Source organism: Papio anubis, chromosome 20, assembly GCF_008728515.1.
Source record: "Papio anubis isolate 15944 chromosome 20, Panubis1.0, whole genome shotgun sequence".
NCBI classification, from domain to species: Eukaryota; Metazoa; Chordata; class Mammalia; order Primates; family Cercopithecidae; genus Papio; species Papio anubis.
In genome coordinates, this window is record NC_044995.1 from 3,635,278 (window position 1) to 3,653,586 (window position 18,309).

Sequence of the window (18,309 nt, forward strand, 5' to 3'; positions counted from 1 at the left end):
TGGTGGCACATGCCTGGAATCCCAGCTGTTTGAGAGGCTGAGGCAGGAGGATTGCTTGAACCTGGGAGTCAGAGGTTGCAGTAAGCCTACACTCCAGTGTAGGTGACAGAATGAGACTCTGCCTCCAAAAAAGGGGAGAATTTTCCTCCCCATTCTATCTCACTAGTTCTCGTATCCCCACCCTGCTGTTAAATATCATTGACCCCAAGCTTTCTTCATAGCCCTTATCACATTTTATAATCCCGTATTTAACTTACTGTTTATGTGTCTGCCTCCCCATCTAGGTAGGGAACCCCAGGGCTAGGGCTGTTCTCAGCACTGCTCAGCACAAGGCCAGGTACAGAACAGGCATACAATAAATATATATTGACTGGATGACATCAGAAATAACTCTCATTTGAAACCAAAGATCTAGGTCTTGGACCAGAAAAGTCTCGGCCTTGGCCAGGCGCGGTGGCTCACGCCTGTAATCCCAGCACTTTTGGAGGCCAAGGCAGGCAGATTGCTTGAGGCCAGGAGTTCCAGACCAGCCTGGCCAACATGGCAAAACCCCGTCTCTACTAAAAATACAAAAATTAGTTGGACATGGTGGCATGTGCCTATAATCTCAGCTACTCGGGAGGCTGAGGCAGGAAAATCGCTTGAACCTGGGAGGCGGAGGTTGCAGTGAGCAGAGATTGTGACACTGCACTCCAGGCTGGGTGACCGAGTGAGATTCTGTCTCAAAAAAAAAGGTGTCAGCCTTGTTCCTGCCCAGGACCACTGCTTGGGCAGTGTCTGTCCCTGATGCCATCCTCCCTAAACTTGCAGACCTGTTGGGGAACCGGCCTCACTTCTTCCATGGCCAAGCCAGAACTGGGGTCCATCCCAAGATTATATCTCCAGAGAAAGGCCCAGACCCAGCTAACTGGAGCCACTGAGTATTCACAACAATAGGACTATCCCTGCCCTCCAAATCCCAGCAAATGTATATAAGAAAAAATGTCGTAATTTGGTTGAGATTCTGCATTTCCTTGGGCAGCAATGAATTTTGGCTGGGGAACTTTACAGACTAGTAGTTCTCGGCATCTCTTGGGAGCTTGCTAAAAATGCAAATAATCTGTCGGGCGCAGTGGCTCATGCCTGTAATCCTAGCACTTTGGGAGGCCGAGGTGGGCAGATCATGAGGTCAGGGGATCGAGACTATCCTGGCTAACACAGTGAAACCCCGTCTCTACTAAAAACTTAGCCGGGCGTGGTGGTGGGCGCCTGCAGTCCCAGCTGCTCGGGAAGCTGATGCAGGAGAATGACGTGAACCCGCGAGGCGGAGCTTGCAGTAAGCTGAGATTGCGCCACTGCACTCCAGCCTGGGCAACAGAGCGAGACTCTGTCTCGGAAAAAAAAAAAAAACAAATGCAAATAATTTCTCATCCCAAAACTACTGAATCAGAAACTTGAGAGGTGGGGCCGGACATTATGGTTTTTTTTGTTGTTTTTTCTGAGACGGAGTCTCTTGCTCTATCACCCAGGCTGGAATGCAGTGGCGCGATCCCAGCTCACTCCAACCTCCACCTCTCGGGTTCAAGCAATTCTCCTGCCTCACCCTCCCGAATAGCTGGGATTACAGGCGCCCACCACCACGCCCAGCTAATTTTTTAAAAATTATTTTTAGTAGAGATGGGGTTTCAACATATTGGCCAGGCTGGTCTCAAACTCCTGACCTTGTGATCTGCCTGTCTCGGCCTCCCAAAGCGCTGGGATTACAGGAATGAGCCACCACACCCGGCTGTTTTTTTGTTTGTTTGTTTGTTTGAGACGGAGTTTCGCTCTTGTTGCCCAGGATGTAGTGCAATGGCATGATCTTGGCTCACCGCAACTTCCGCCTCCCAGGTTCAAGCAATTCTCCTGCCTCAGCCTCCTGAATAGTTGGGATTACAGGCATGTGCCACCACGCCCAGCTAATTTTGTATTTTTAGTAGAAATTGTGTTTCTCCATATTGGTCAGCCTGGTCTCAAACTCCTGACCTCAGGTGATTCGCCTACCTTGGCCTCCCAAAGTGCTGGGATTACAGGTGTGAGCCACCATACCAGGCGACATTATGTTTTAACCAGTGCTCTGGATGATTTTGATGCACATGGTTTAAGAACCACTGTCTGAGGCTGAGGGCAGTGGCTCATGCCTGTAATCCCAACACTTTGGGAGGCCAAGGCGGGCCGATCACCTGAGGTCAGGAGTTCGAGACTAGCCTGATCAATATAGAGGAACCCCATCTCTACTAAAAAAAAAAAAAAAAAAATAGCTGGCCATGGTGGCTCATTCCTGTAATCCCAGCTACTTGGGAGGATGAGGCAGGAGAATCGCTTGAACCTGGGAGATGGAGGTTGCAGTGAGCCAAGATTGCACCACTGTACTCCAGCCTGGGCAACAAAAGCAAAACTCCTTCTCAAAAAACAAAACAAACAAAAAAAAAAACCACTGTCTGGCCAGGTGCAGTGGCTTACACCTGTAATCCCAGCACTTTGGGAGGCTGAGGCGGGCGGATTACCTGAGGTCAGGAGTTCAAGACCAGCCTGGCCAACATGGTGAAACCCTGTCTCTACTGAAAAACAAAAAATTAGTGAGGTGTGGTGGTGAGTGCCTGTAATCCCAGCTACTCAGGAGTCTGAGGCAGGGGAATTGCTAAACCCGGGAGGTGGAGATTGCAGCAAGTCAAAATCACATCACTGCACTCCAGCCCAGGTGACAGAGCAAGACTCCGTCTCAAAAAACAAAAACAAACAAAACACACAAAAAAACCACACACTAAAAATGAACCACTGTTATAGACTGTTTACTAATAATAATTATTATCGTTATTATTATTATACCACGAACAGTTAACACTTATTGAGCCCTTACTGTGTGCCAGAAACTGCTTGGAAAGTGTATCTGTATCAATTCACTGAATACTCTCAATCTCCCTGAAAGAGAAGCACTGTTATTCTGTCCATCTTACAGATGAGGAAAACTGAGGCCTGGACTGGGGAATTGACTTGCAGACATTCACACAGGGAGGGGCAGTGACAGCAGTATGTAAACCAAAGCCCAGGATGGCAGTGATTACCTTCTGCTAAGCCACAGCGAATCTCTAAAGAAGGCTTCGCGCATGGATAGGTGGTTAGTTTTACCTGTCACGCTCTTTGTCTTTTTTTTTTTTTTTTTTTTGAGACGGAGTCTCGCTCTGTCGTCCAGGCTGGAGTGCAGCGGCACAATCTCGGCTCACTGCAAGCTCCGCCTCCCGGGTTCACGCCATTCTCCTGCCTCAGCCTCCCGAGTAGCTGGGACTACAGGCGCCCGCCACGACGCCCGGCTAATTTTTTTTTTTTTTTTTTTTTTTTTTTTTTTTTGAGACGGAGTCTCACTGTGTCTCCCAGGCTGGAGTGCAGTGGCGCGATCTCGGCTCACTGCAAGCTCCGCCCCCCGGGTTCACGCCATTCTCCCGCCTCAGCCTCCCAAGTAGCTGGGACTACAGGCGCCCGCTACCGCGCCCGGCTAGTTTTTTGTATTTTTAGTAGAGACGGGGTTTCACCATGTTAGCCAGGATAGTCTCGATCTCCTGACCTTGTGATCCACCCGCCTCGGCCTCCCAAAGTGCTGGGATTACAGGCTTGAGCCACCGCGCCCGGCCCCGGCTAATTTTTTAATGTATTTTTTAGTAGAGACAGGGTTTCACCGTGTTAGCCAGGATGGTCTCGACCTCCTGACCTCGTGATCCGCCCGCCTCGGCCACCGCGCCTGGCCACCTGTCACGCTCTTAACAGTCCAAGAGGTAAGAAAACCTAGAGGGCCCATCTCAACTGGCAGGGAGGGATGCAGTCTGTCAGGGGAAAGCTGAGGTGAACCACGTGAAGCCCCAAACAACCCCATCCTGCACGAGCAAGTGGGCAGGAACTGTGGAGGGCTGCTCACCTGTGCTCCTGGAAACGGTGAGCGAGAGCGAAGAGAGGTCGGGGGACCCTGCAGAGAAGGAGGAACGTCTCAGGAGGTGATAGAGGGCAGCCAGGGGACCAGAGAATCTCCCAAGCAAGCCCCGCCCCTTCCTCTCTTAGCCCTTCTTCTCTGGATCAGGCCCCTTGCCCTGATTGCCCCCTGCGTCTAGCCAGGCTTACTGGCTAAATCATGGACAGGTCCTGGCCTTTAGTTTCTGTGGTTCGCCCTACCCTTCATCACACTCAGGGCCCGCTCCTTTTCTCCCTTAAAGTTGGGCCTGGAGGGTACCCCATCTCAATCTCAGTTTTAAAAGTCCCCATCCCGCCGGACGCAAGGGCTCACGCTTGTAATCCCAGCACTTTGGGAGGCTGAGGCGTGCGGATCACCTGAGGTCAGAAGTTCGAGGCCAGCCTGACCAGCATGGTGAAATCCCGTCTCTACTAAAAATACAAAAACTAGCCGGGTGTGGCGGCGGGCACCTGTAATTCCAGCTACTCGGGGGGTTGAAGCAGGAGGATCGCTTGAACCCGAGAGGCAGAGGTTGCAGTGAGCCGAGATCGCGCCACTGCACTCCAGCCTGGGCGGCAGAGCGAGACTCCATCTCAAAAGAAAAAAACAAAAAACAAAAAAACAAAAACAGCCTCCTGTCAGGGTCAGACCACTTTTTATTTTTTCAATGTCAAGGCCCCCCTTCTCCGTCTGGAGGCAAGCACCACCCCCTCCCCATTCTCTGTGTCAGGCCTCGCCCTGCTTTTTTGGGTAACAGGCCCTTCCCCTCCACTCGGCCAGAGTCAGGCCCCGCCCCTTCCCCTTCTTTTGGCCAACTCAGGCCCCGCCCCCTTCCTGCCCTCACGGCCAGGCCCCGCCCCCTCACCACTCCGCGCAGGGCCCTGCTTCCTTTTTTGAGTCAGGCCCGGCCCTCTTCTCATAGTCCCGGTCGGATCCCGCCCCTCTTCTCCCTCTCTGGGCCGGGCCCCGCCCCTATGCCCCCCAAGAGCAGCTTTCGCTCCTCCTTCTCTGAGTCAGGCCACGCCCCCTTCTTTGCCTCAGGGTCAGGCCCCGCCCCCTCTCACTCTACTGCGGGACGCCTCGCTCGAACCTCGGGCCGTACCCCATCACCCTCTGCCTCCTTTCTACGCCCTAATACAGTGTCTCAGGAACCCTCACTCTGCCCCCGCGAAACCCTTAGACTCCCATAGGAACCCCCAGACTACTCCGGGACCGCCAGAATCCCCGCATCTCCAGCCCCGCCCCAGACCCCTCTCCTGAACCCCAGCCCCGCTTACCCAGGGCCCCCAGCTCCGGCGCAGCCGGCGGTCTGGCGACGCGGCGACTCGGCATGGCCCGGCCAGTGGGGACGGACGGCCCAGAGGCTGGCCCAGACCGCAGCATGCACGCGGGCAGGCCGGGCGGCCGGGAGGCACGGTCTGGTGGACGATCGCGGGTCGGGCGAGCGGCGCAAGGGCTGGGGCCGCAGGCCGGGCAGGACGCGCGGCGCCCGGGGCTGCGCGGGGCGCGGGGCCGGGCCGGGCGGGCGGCGGGCGGGGGCGGGGCGGCGGAATTCCCCGGCGCCGCCGGCCTGCACGCCCATTGGTCTGCACCCCGCCGTGACGTCACGCCTGGGGAACGGGAAAACCCCCACGCCTCACGTGATCGCGGGGGCGGGGCCGGCCGGGAAAGGGAGGCTGGGCGCTCAGGAGGGGTTGGGCAGGAGTCGCTGCCCATTGCTCTGGAGGAGACAACTGAGGCCTGCTTAGGGCCATCACGCCTTACCAATTGAGCAAGCCGGGAAACTGAGCCGCTCCCTGCTTTGGTCTCCCAGTGGGACTTGAACCTGCCGTTTCTAAGGCTGGAAGGGGAGCTTCAGGATCAAGAGATTGCCAGGTCTCTGCACCTGCCATCATAATAATATTTCGGAAACCTCCAAGGTCTCTCTACACCTCAGTTTCCTCAACCGTAAATTGGGGATAAAGATACTTAAGGAACGTTTGAAGCTAGCGTGTCAGCTTCAGAGTTTCTGTTTTGTGCATTGTTGTAACCCCAATGCCTAGACCAGCGCCTGGAACACCGTAGGTGCCCAATAAATGTTTATTGGAGGCCGGGCGCGGTGGTTCATGCCTATAATCTCAGCACTTTGGGAGACCGAGGTGGGCATATCACAAGGTCAGGAGTTTGAGACCAGCCTGACCAACATGGTGAAATCCCGTCTCTACTAAAAATACAAAAATTAGCTGGGCGTGTTGGTGTGCACCTGTAATGCCAGCTACTCTGGAGGCTGAGGCAGGAGAATCGCTTGAACCTGGGAGGCAGAGGTTGCAGTGAGCCGAGATCATGCCATTGCACTCCAGCCTGGGCAACAGAGTAAGACTCCCATCTCAAAAAAAAAAAAAAAAAAAAGTTTATTGGATGAATGCATGGATGTTTTATTTATTGGTTTGTTCCTCCCCCCAACCCCTGAAAGTTACCCATAAATAGCCCAGACCAATTTGAGCTCAAAAGCTCAGTAATGTAGTCTGCGAATTGCAGCAGTGTAGCCTCCGTATACATCCTGAGCTGTGTGCCCAAACCCTGAGCTCATCCCTCGCACCAGCACCAGAAGCGTATGATAGGATTATTGCAGAAGAGACTCAGGCTGGAAGAGGGGCAGCCATTTGGCTAGACTCCCACATTCCTAAGACTCCCACATACCTGAGAACGACTAGGTGATCTATTAGTTTCTAGCTTGGAACCAGGCACTCTCGGACCACAGATGCAGGGTTTGTTGTCTTTCCTTTGCTTGTATAAAATCTGGGTGTTCTGGCTGGGCACAGTGGCTCACACCTGTAACCCCAATACTTTGGGAGGCCGAGGCAGGAGGATTGCTTGAGCCTGGGAGGTTGAGGCTGCAGCGAGCTGTGATCATGCTATTGTACTCCAGCCTGGGTGACAGAGTGAGACCTTGTCTCAAAAAGAAATAGAAATAACTCTGTAAGTTGAATGTTCACAACAATTATGTGAAGTATATGTTATTTATCTCCACATAGCAGATGAGAAAACTGAGACCCAGTGAAATTAATTTCTTGAAGGCCACACAAATTAATATGATACAAATATTTAAAATATAAAATTCTTGGGACAGGGTCTGGCACATGTGAGTGCTATATACAAATGTGAACTTTTTTTTTTTTTTTTTTTTTTGAGGCAGGGTGTCACTCTGTCACCCAGGCTGGAGTGCAGTGGCAGGAACATGGCTCACCACAGCCTCAACCTCCTGGACTAAGGGGATCCTCTCACCTCAGTCTCCAGAGTAGCTGGGACTACAGGCACACACCAACACACTAGCTAATATCCTCTCCCTCTCCGTCTCCCTCTCCCTCTCCCACTCCTCCCTCTCCTCCCTCTCCTCCCTTTCCCTCCTTTCCCTCTCCCCTCTTTCTCGAGAGATGGAGTCTCGCTGTGTCGCCCAGGCTGCAGTGCAGTGGCACGATCTCAGCTCACTGCAATCTCTGCCTCCCAGGTTCAAGTGATTCTCCTGCCTCAGCTTCCCAAGTAGCTGGGACTACAGGCATAAGCCACTGTGCCCAGTCTGTTTTCTATTTTTTTTTTTTTTTTTTTTTTTTTGAGACGGAGTCTCGCGCTGTGTCACCCAGGCTGGAGTGCAGTGGCGCGATCTCGGCTCACTGCAAGCTCCGCCTCCCAGGTTCAGGCCATTCTCCTGCCTCAGCCTCCGAGTAGCTGGGACTACAGGCGCCCGCCACCACGCCCGGCTAGTTTTTTGTATTTTTAGTAGAGACGGGGTTTCACCATGTTAGCCAGGATGGTCTCGATCTCCTGACCTCGTGATCCGCCCGCCTCGGCCTCCCAAAGTGCTGGGATTACAGGCTTGAGCCACCGCGCCCGGCTTGTTTTCTATTTTTGTAGAGACAGGATCTGTTGCTCAGGCTGAGCCAGTGCACCTAGCCAAAGGGCAACTATTAACATCATCTTATTTAATCCTCATGACCATCCTGTTATTAGACCCACTTTACAGATGGGAAACCGAAGCTCAGAGAGATGAAGTCAGTTGCCAGAGGTCACACAGCTGGTGAGCTGGGACCACAGATGTGTGCCACCATGCCTAGCCTAATTTTTGTGTTTTTAGCAGAGATGAGGTTTCACCATGTTGCGGAAGCTGGTCTCAAACTCCTGGGCTCAAGCGATCTGCCCACCTCAGCCTCCCAAAGTGCTGGGACTACATTTCTTTCTTTCTTTCTTTTTTCAGAAGAGATGGGGTTTCACCATGTTGGCCAGGCTGGTCTTGAACTCCTGACCTCAGGTGATCCACCTGTCTCGGCCTCCCAAAGTGCTGGGATTACAGTCATGAGCCACTGTGCCCAGCCCTCTTTCTTTCTTTTTTTTTTTTCTTGAGATGGAATCTTGCTCTGTCGCCCAGGCTGGAGTCCAGTGGTGCGATCTCGGCTCACTGCAAGCTCCTACTCCCGGGTTCACGCCATTCTGCTGCCTCAGCCTCCCGAGTAGCTGGGACTACAGATGCCCACCACCACGCCTGACTAACTTTTTGTATTTTTAGTAGAGACGGGGTTTCACTGTGTTAGCCAGGATAGTTTCGATCTCCTGACCTCATGATCCGCCTGCCTCTGCCTCCCAAAGTGCTGGGATTACAGGCATGAGCCACTGTGCCCAGCCCTATCTTTTTTTTTTTTTTTTTGAGACGCATTCTCGCTTTGTTGCCTAGGCTGGAGTGCAATGGTGCGATCTTGGTTTATCCACCTCCCAGGTTCAAGCGATTCTCCTGCCTCAGCTTCCCAAGTAGCTGGTATTACAGATGCGCACCACCACACCCGGCTAATTTTTGTATTTTTAGTAGAGACGGGGTTTCACCATGCTGGCCAGGCTGGTCTGGAACTCCCGACCTCAGGCGATCTGCCCACCTCGGCCTCCCAAAGTGCTGGGATTACAGGCGTGAGACACCGTGCCCAGCTCTTCGATTTACAGAGTTATTACACACAGAGTAACAGTGTCAGACACTGCTCTAAAAGCTAGGGACATAGCAAGGCACACAGCAGACAAAAAGCCCTTGCCATCAAGGAAATCCAAGTGAGGACACAGGTGGAAAACAGATAAGCAAATATATGTCTGATGGTGATGGCAGTATTACAGGATAGAGCAGGATAAACAGAATGAATTTGGAGGATAGTTTGAGTTAGGAAGATCAGGGTCTGCGAGGTGCCATTTGAACAGGAAGTCAAAGGAGGTGAGGGATTCATGTGGATAGCTAGGGGAGAGTGTACAAAGCACAGGGGCTAGCACGTGCAAAGGCCCTGTGGTAGGAACATGCATGACATGCTTAAGGAATAGCAAGAAGGCTGGTGCAACGTGACTGACAGGAAAGGGGTAGAGATGAGGGCAGAGTGATGGACCAGTAAGGTGACGGACATTGAATAATATTAAATGTAATCGATGAAGCCGACCACAGGCAGCACTTACACTAGGGCTTGGCTTATGATAAGGATGACAAATAGCAGCTCCCATTGTTACAGGACCAGAAGCTCTCCTGATTCCTCTCTGCCCCTTGCCAATGCCAGGCCTCAAAAATGTTTGTTGAGACTGGGTGCAGTGGCTCATGCCTGTAATCCCAGCACTTTGGGAGGCCAAGGCAGGCGGATCACCTGAGGTCAAGAGTTCAAGACCAGCCTGGCCAACGTGGTAAAAACCCGTCTCTACTAAAAACACAAAACTAGCCGGGCATGGTGTAATGCGCCCGTAGTCCCAGCTACTAGGGAGGCTGAGGCAGGACAATCGTTTGAACCCAGGAAGCAGAGGCTGCAGTGAGTCGAGATCACACCACTGCACTCCAGCCTGGGTGACAGAGTGAGACTGTCTCAAAAAAAACAAACAAACAAAAATTTGCTGAGTAACTAAAAGGACATGTCAGGCCCAGGCACAGTGGCTCACGTCTATAATCCCAGCACTTTGGGAGGCTGAGGCAGGCAGATCACCTGAGGTCAGGAGTTCGAGACCAGCCTGGCCAACATGGTAAAACTCCATGTCTACTAAAAATGCAAAAATTAGCTGGTGTGGTGGCAGGCACCTATAATCCCAGCTACTCAGGAGGCTGAGGCAGGAGAATCACTTGAACCCAGGAGGCGGAGGTTGCAGTGAACTGAGATCGTGCCACTGCACTCACTCCAGCCTGGGTGACAGTGACTCCATCTCAAAAATAAATAAATAAAAAGGGGGCCAGGTGCGGTGGCTCACGTCTGTAATCCTAGCACTTTGTGAGGCTGAGGCAGGTGGATTACGAGGTCAGGAGTTTGAGACCAGCCTGACCAACATCGTGAAACACCATCTGTACTAAAAATACAAAAATTAGCCAGACGTGGTGGTGCACACCTGTAATCCCAGCTACTCAGGAGGCCGAGGTAGAAGAATTGCTTGAACCTGGGAGGTAGAGCTTATAGTGAGCCGAGATCACGCCACTGCACTCCAGCCTGGGCGACAGAGCAAGACTTTGTCTCAATAAATAAATAGATAAATAAATAGGATAGCTGGGTGCCGTGGCTCATGGCTGTAATCCCAGCACTGTGGGAGGCCGAGGCAGGCAGATCACTTGAGGTCAGGAGTTTGAGACCAGGCTGACCAATATGGTGAAACGTGAAACTGTCTCTACTAAAAATACAAAAGTTAGCCGGGCTTGGCAGTGGGTGCCTGTAGTCCCAGCTACTCGGGAGGCTGAGGCAGGAGAATTGCTTGAACTCGAGAGGCGAAGGTTGCAGTGAGCTGAGATCACACCACTACACTCCAGCCTGGACAACAGAGTAAGACTCTGTCTGAAAAAAAAAAAAAAAGTAAATAAATAAAAATGAAAAATAAAAAGGACATGTCAGATATCCTCAGCGTTCAGGATTTCTGCTGGGCTGTGAGCCCCATGAGGGCAGGTCTGGGTCTGTCTTGGGCTTGGCTGTATACACAATACGTCCCAGCACATGGCACTACCCAGGGGCAGGGTTCAGCTGTTACTTTTGTTGACTGACTGCTTGTCACAGTCTCCAGTGTCTGGATATGAGCCCCACCGAGGTCCACACTTCTGGATGTTTCCATGTGTCTCGGAAAATGATTGTTGGGGTTGTTCAACATGCACTCATTAAATATTCCTGGAGTGACTTCTCTGTGTTTGGCCCTATGCTGGGGACACAGCAGTGATCAAGACAGGTCTGGCTATGTCCTCACAGGGCTCCATCCAGTGGAAGAGACCAACTTGTGCCCAGTGATGACTCACAGTGCGCAGGGCTGCCATGAGAGACCCCAGAGAACTTGGCAGTCAGGGAGAGCTTGCTAGAGGAGGAAGCACTGGAGCCACAACTTGGAGGACACATGGGTAAGGTAAAGAAGGGATGAGCCAGCTGTGATGGCTCAGGCCTGTAATCCCAGCACTTTGGGAGACCCAGATGAGAGGACTGCTTGAGGTCAGGAGTTTGAAACCAGCTTTGGCAACATCGAGAGACCCCATTTCTACAAAAAGTTTAAAAATTATGCAGGCAGCCAGGCACGGTGGCTCACACTTGTAATCCCAGCACTTTGGGAGGCCAAGGCAGGTGGATCACGGGGTCAGGAGTTCGAGACCAGACTGGCCAAGATGGTGAAATCCCGTCTCTACTAAAAATACAAAAATCAGCCGGGCATGGTGGTATGTCCCTGTAATCCCAGCTACTCACGAGGCTGAGGCAGGAGAATTGCTTGAACCCAGGAGGTGGAGGTTGCAGTGAGCCAAGATCGTGCCACTGCACTCCAGCCTGGGCAACAGGAGGGAGACTCCATCTCAAAATAAATAAATAAAAATAATAAATAAATAAATAATTACGCAGGCATATTGGCACTTGCCTGTGGTCCTAGGTAGTTGGGAGGCTGAGGCAGGAGGATTGCTTGAGCCAGCAGGTCAAGGCTGCAGAGCTGTGATCGTGCGACTGCACTCAAGCCTGAACGACAACGCGACTTTGTCTCAAAGGATAAAAAAAAAAGTGGGCCGGGCGCGGTGGCTCACGCCTGTAATCCCAGCACTTTGGAAGGCCGAGGCGGGCGGATCACAAGGTCAGGAGATCGAGACCACGGTGAAACCCCGTCTCTACTAAAAATAGAAAAAATTAGCCGGGCGCAGTGGCGGGCGCCTGTAGTCCCAGCTACTCGGGAGGCTGAGGCCGGAGAATGGCGTGAACCCGGGAGGCGGAGCTTGCAGTGAGCCGAGATTGCGCCACTGCACTCCAGCCTGGGCGACAGAGCGAGACTCCGTCTCAAAAAAAAAAAAAAAAAAAAAGTGGACAGGGGTTGTGTGCCTGGGGACAGGATCCAGGTAAGGGGAAGATCAGGCTGGATGCAGGGGTTAATAAGTATCCCCATCACCAAGGTCTCACTCCCCAGTAAGGAGCCTGGGCTTTCTCCTGAGGTCACTGGGCAGCCACAGTAGGTTCTGAGCAAGGGCTGGGCAGGATCATGTTTGTGCTTTAGTAGAAGAAACTAGAAAGTTTCCTCTAGCTGGGATGGGCGTGGTGGCTCATGTCTATAATCTCAGCACTTTGCGAGGCTGAGGTGGGCGGATTGCTTGAGGTAGAGACCAGCCTGGCCAACATGGTGAAACCCCGTCTCTACTAAAAATACAAAAAATTAGCCAAGTGTGGTGGTGCATGCCTATAATCCTAGCTACTCAGGAGGTTGAGACGGGAGAATCACTTGAACCCAGGAGGTAGAGGCTGCAGTGAGCTGAGATCGTACGACTGCACTACAGCCTGGGCAACAGAGCGAGATGCTGTCTCAAAGAAAAAAAAAGTTTCCTCTAGCTGCTAGCTAGAGTGTGAATGGGAAGTGGGGAGGGCAGGACTGGGACAGGGGACCAGACAGAACACTGAGCAAGACCACCACAGGGTAACGAGGGGCATGGAGCAGGTGGTCCCAAATGAAGAGGTGAGACTCCCAGGGAGTTGTGGGGATAGCTGATGGGCCTTGTCAAAGGCTTGGGCGTGGAGCTGTGGAAGAAGAGCCAGGGGTGATGAGGCCAGGGAGTCCAGGTGTCTGGAGAGCCCACCACTCTCGGGGGTCTGCTGAGTCCTGTACTCCAGGGCTCCTAGAAGCCCATCGGTCAGGCTTTCCTGGGTTTCCCATGGTGCAGAGCCTGGGGTTCCTCCAAGGGCACCGGGGATCCATGGAATGGTATAGAGTTGGGGGGCAGCTAATGGAGACCCATGGCTGCCCTGAGGGATGCGAGACTGCCGTGGCCTGTCTGTGGACCTGTGGTGTGGGGCTCCAAGGGCACCACCATCTCCCTGGGACCTCATGGATCCCCTGACTGGCTCTGCAACGTGGGGTGGCAGCTGGAGCCTGAAGGAACCTGGCGTGGTCCTCAGCGCTGGGCCCCCTATAGTGAAGTGTTGCTGAGACCACACCACAAAACAGTAAACCTGGGAATGCAGGTCCCCACCCCTCAGAACACAGAGGCCTCACTCAGCTCACCTATCCAGTGAGCAAAAGGTCCCAGCACCAGGGGCTGGGCTGGCAAGTCCAACTCATGCCACCTCTGGAGGGCTTGGCTGGTCGTCGGCACAGGCAGCCCCGGGGATGTGAAGTGACACCCCAATACTCATGGAGTGCTACAGCCAGGTGCCACTCAGGCTGGCTGAGCCTTCACCCCCATGCTCCCCAAAATTGGGGGTGAGCAGATATCAGCACAAAAAGCCAAGGGCACACATCTAGTGTGCCCCAACTGCTGTGCTGAGGTCTCAGGGTGGCAGGTGCCTTTGCTCATGGCGACCTGGCTGAAAGCTGTACTTGGCCGTGCCTGGTGGTGTCGGGTTAGGAGACATTCAGCAGGCACACAGGAGGCTCTAGCCTGCGCCCGGCAGGGGCAGCGAGCTCCCTGCAAGCAGCTTCCCCAGGAATCTGAAACGGGGCCAGTTAATGAAATCTCAGAGGGCTGGTGGGAGGGCAACAAATGAGGAAGAGGCCTGGCCTGGCAGGTATGGCTCTTTTTTTTTCCTTTGAGATGGAATCTTGCTCTGTCACCCAGGCTGGAGTGCAGTGTGTGATCTGGGCTCACCACAACCTCTGCCTCCCAGGTTTAAATGATTCTCCTGCCTCAGCCTCTCGAGTAACTGTGATTACAGGTGCCCGCTACCATGCTCAATTAATTTTTAGTAGAGACAAGGTTTCACTATGTTGAAAATATAGTGTTGGCCAGGCTGGTCCCAAACTCCTGACCTCAAGTGATCCATCCACCTTGGCCTCCCAAAGTGTTGAGATTACAGGTGTGAGCCACCGTGCCCGGCCAGGCATGGCTCTTGACATAAGGTCACAATTCCCACCTTTACACGTCCTGTACCCTGCAGGTCACCCTCCCGGACCCAGGAGAGCCACCTCATCCCCGCCTGAAGCTGCTCTCCAAGGCGCCAGAGGAAGGAAGGCACGAGGAGGAGGGCAGTGCTGAGTTTAAGTTAAACACCCATATGAATTTATTAAATCCAGACTGTGTTAAAGGGCGGCGGTCTAGGAGGGGGAGTGTGGTAGGGGGACGAGGGACAAGATGATGAATGGCCGTGGGCATCCCGTAGGGGGGCCCGGCCCCGCCCCCGCCCAACCCACCCCCTCGGCAATGCCGCGTCGGCTTCACCATGATTCCCAGTGGTGCTGGGCTGGTAGGGCGAGATGGCTGGAAACACAGAGGGACAGAGGAACAGACAGCGCCTCCACACACAAACCCTGGCCTGCCCTGGCCCCTATGTCACACGCTGGGCCCTGGCCTGGGGCGGGCCTCCCGCTGCCCCGGCCTGATCTGTCCAGGGAAAGGGCGACAGGGAGGGGAGGGGGCCGGGGCGCAGGGGTAGTAGTCGCCAGGAGCCGGAGCAGGCAAGGACCAGTCCCGACTAATCCTTTTTCTTGTCCTCTGCTGGCTTTGGAGGGGCTTCCTGGGGCTCGGTGGCAGAGCTGGCCCCCTGGGTGGGCTTGGTGGGCAGGGACGTGGAGGCCTCCTCCCTGGTGGCGGTGGTCGTGGTGGGTGCAGGTGTGGGCGTGAGGGCCCCTGCTGCTGTGGGAACCTCGGCCACGGGGGCGGCAGCTGTGGGGTCTTCTCCACTCATGCCAAACTCGTTGACCCGGGTGGGGTCGACGCGGTAGATCCACCGTTGGTAGAGGTAGATGAAGAAAACCACATCTGGAGAGGGGTGGGAGGCAGTGTGAGGTTGGGCTGGCCCGTCCACAGCCAGGTGGCCTTGGGTGGAGAGGGCGTGATGCAATGGTGGGGCTGAGCCCCCTCAGACTGAACACCCTATCTGGGGCCTTGGCACCCCCTCAGACCTGGGCCCTGAAGACTGCCTTGGGGCCCTGTTCCAGTGGGAGCCCCGACCTGCCCGCCAGGCCTCACCGTCCCGCAGGCAGCCGATCCGGTACATAACGGGCATCTTGATGACAAAGGCAAACAGGTCATCGATGAATGTGTTGAGGGCCTTGTAGGTGAGCATGCGCCAGGGCAGATGGGCCACGGACTTGAGCTTGTAGTTGATGAAGAGCTGGGGCGTCATGGTGATGAAGCCTGCAGTGAGGGCACCCATGAGCGGAGGAATGGCCTCTCCCACCTCTCCCCTGCACACTCTGCACCGGCCATACCAGCCCCCTCACCACTTCCTACACCTGGGCACACTCTACCAGCGGCCTCTGCACTGGTGGGGCCTTCTGTCACATCCACACAGCTCCCTCCCTGGATATCTGAGGCCTGGGTTTAAATGTCCTGTCCTCAGAGGGGCCCCCCGACCCCTGTTAATGTGCATCTCCCCACCACTCTGCCCTTCACAGTACTCGTTACTGGCTGTGATTCACCCGGTCTTTTGTTTTTTGAGACAGGGTCTCACTCTGTCACCCAGGCAGGAGTGCAATGGCATAATCATAGCTCACTGCAGCTTCAACCTCCTAGACTCAAGGGATCCTCCCACCTCAGCCTCCCAGGTAGCTGGGACTACAGGCACGCACTACCACTCCTCAATAATTTTTGTGTGGTTTTTTTTTTTTTTTTTTTTTTTTTTTTTTTTTTGTGAGACGGAGTCTCGCTCTGTCGCCCGGGCTGGAGTGCAGTGGCCGGATCTCAGCTCACTGCAAGCTCCGCCTCCCGGGTTTACGCCATTCTCCTGCCTCAGCCTCCCAAGTAACTGGGACTACAGGCGCCCGCCATCTCGCCCGGCTAGTTTTTTTTTTGTATTTTTTAGTAGAGACGGGGTTTCACCATGTTCGCCAGGATGGTCTCGATCTTCTGACCTCGTGATCCACCCGTCTCGGCCTCCCAAAGTGCTGGGATTACAGGCTTGAGCCACCGCGCCCGGCCTAATTTTTGTGTTTTTTGTAGAGATTGGATCTTGCCACATTGCCCAGACTGGTCACTAATTCCTGGGCTCAAGTGATCCTCCTGCCTCAGCCTCCTAAAGCATTGGGATAACAGGCGTGAGCCACCGCACCTGGCCCTACTTGTTTACTTGTTCCCAAGATATAAAGGCCCCCTGAAAATGGGGACTGAAGTGTACTGTTCATGTCCTCCCCAAAGCCCTCTCTGACCCCAGATGGAGCCATGTGTGCCCTTGGGCCTCCCTACATCCCGGCTCTGCCCACCCTGGGTTGTCCCTGCCTGGGGATGGGTCTGTCTCCCACGCTGGGCTGTGAGCCCTGCCTAGCATGGGGCCTGCTCTCTCCTGGGGCAGCTGGGCCGCTCACCGAAGGTCAGCAGGAAGCCGTAGAGCATGCTGAGCACCCAGGAGTACCAGCCCTTGTGCTCCAGGTATAGAAGACTGTAGACGGCATAGCAGCCCAGGAGTGGGAAGAGGATCCAGGACAGGTACCGGAACGCCATCTGTGGGGCCAACAGGGTGGGGCTGTGAGCCAGCTCCTCGGCCCTGCCTGGCAGCCCTGCTCCCCACCCTCAGCCACCACACCTGGTCTGGCAGGACGGGCAGGGGGAATTTCCAGGTAGCCCTGGGGACTCTGGACTCGACCAGGAAGCAGTTATGACAGGTGGGGGACACAGAGGATGTGATACAGGCCATAAAGCGTGGGTCCAGCAAGCAGATGGTCGGCCCCGGGTCCCTCAGGGGTACGTGGGTGCTTGGAGACCACCCCCAGGGGCCCAGTGTGCGGGACACTCACATCGTCATACACTTTGGTCGAGGACTCGATATACGTGGACTTGTCCTTGAAGGATAGGCGGGGGAAGATTCCTGCCACCCTGTGCTCCCGGTCCAGCTGTGGATGAGGTGGGCGCCATGGTCAGTTGCCATGCTGGCTCTTGCCCCACAAGCCAGAACCAGCCCCTGCCCTTCCCCACCGTTCCCAGTTCCCCTGCCCCATGTGTGACCCGAAAAATCCCCTGGTGAGAAAATCCCCTTGGTCCTGGGAGCGAGGCACTTGCTGGGAATCCCCCGGGGGCCAGCTCCAGGGTCCAGCTGGGCCACACTACCTCTCACAGCCCCTGCAGCTCCCGAGACAGCATGGCGCCCCGGCCTTACCCGGACGTCCATGACCTTGGTGATCTTCCAGAGGTCGATGAGGACCCCGATGAAGACGCTGACCTGGACCACGAAGTTGGTCTCATTGTCCAGGATGTAGAGAAGGACCACGAATGACTGAAAAACGCCGAAGAAGACGGAGCGCACAGACAGGCCCTCCAGGGACTGCCGGCTGTTCCAGAACTGGATATCTGTGCACAGGGGGTAGGGGGAACCAGGAGGCTGAGGAGGTACTAAGACCCTCCTGCAGCTCCCTCAGGCCGCCTTGGCCTACATCCTCACACCCTGGGGTGGCGCTGGGTCCTCAGGAGAGGTGCCGAATGAGAGCCCTCTCCCCCAGGAAGGCTCTCTCATTCATCAGGTGGCCCCCAGAGCACCAGACAGGCAGCACCCCTGGAGCCCTCCCATAGGATGTCAGCATCCAGCACCCCAGGGTGCAGTCCCTTGACTGATGGTGACAGTGACTGGTGCCATGGACGGGGCTCACTATGTGCCAGGTACTAAACGCTGGTCAGGAAGCTGCTTCCCTGAGGCCGAACAGCCTGGCGCAGCAGAATCTGGAGGGACACGGGGTCTGGGCAGCACCGTGGTGCCTGCCCACACCCCCGGGAAGGAAGATCTGTGGCATGCACTTCAAGACCACCTCCTCCAGGCCCCCGCCCTGACACCATGAAGGAACTGGCTCACAGACATCCTCAGGAAACAAGACAAGGGCCCTGGGCTCCAGTCTGGAGCTCCTTCCAGTGCTCCGCCTGGATGCTGCCAAGGATCCATGTCAGTGTACTCCTAACTCAGAGCCCCGGTCTCACCATGGACACCCCTCTCTGACCCTGCCCGATTGAGCGTCTAACCGCA

At 54.7% G+C, this 18,309-nt stretch overlaps 2 protein-coding genes across 6 annotated transcripts in view; both read right to left on the reverse strand.

Annotated features, from left to right (window-relative positions):
* RELB (RELB proto-oncogene, NF-kB subunit) overlaps window positions 1-5,482 on the reverse strand; it is a 41,666-nt gene extending 36,184 nt beyond the window's left edge. For 3 of the 4 annotated variants that reach the window (XM_031659161.1, XM_031659162.1, XM_031659163.1), the window contains exons 1-2: window positions 5,236-5,482; window positions 3,929-3,976 (exon numbers count right to left, since the gene is read on the reverse strand). In XM_031659161.1, the coding sequence (XP_031515021.1) occupies window positions 3,929-3,976; window positions 5,236-5,341 (154 nt within the window). In that variant the 5' untranslated portion in view covers window positions 5,342-5,482. The remainder of the gene's footprint in view (window positions 1-3,928; window positions 3,977-5,235) is intronic. The other variant, XM_031659160.1, reaches the window with a different exon arrangement.
* Window positions 5,483-14,396: 8,914 nt separating this feature from the next.
* The window catches only part of CLPTM1 (CLPTM1 regulator of GABA type A receptor forward trafficking), a 39,813-nt gene continuing 35,900 nt past the window's right edge, over window positions 14,397-18,309 (reverse strand). For both annotated transcript variants that reach the window (XM_003918595.5, XM_003918594.2), the window contains exons 10-14: window positions 17,455-17,645; window positions 17,096-17,191; window positions 16,667-16,802; window positions 15,333-15,500; window positions 14,397-15,122 (exon numbers count right to left, since the gene is read on the reverse strand). In XM_003918595.5, the coding sequence (XP_003918644.1) occupies window positions 14,836-15,122; window positions 15,333-15,500; window positions 16,667-16,802; window positions 17,096-17,191; window positions 17,455-17,645 (878 nt within the window). In that variant the 3' untranslated portion in view covers window positions 14,397-14,835. The remainder of the gene's footprint in view (window positions 15,123-15,332; window positions 15,501-16,666; window positions 16,803-17,095; window positions 17,192-17,454; window positions 17,646-18,309) is intronic.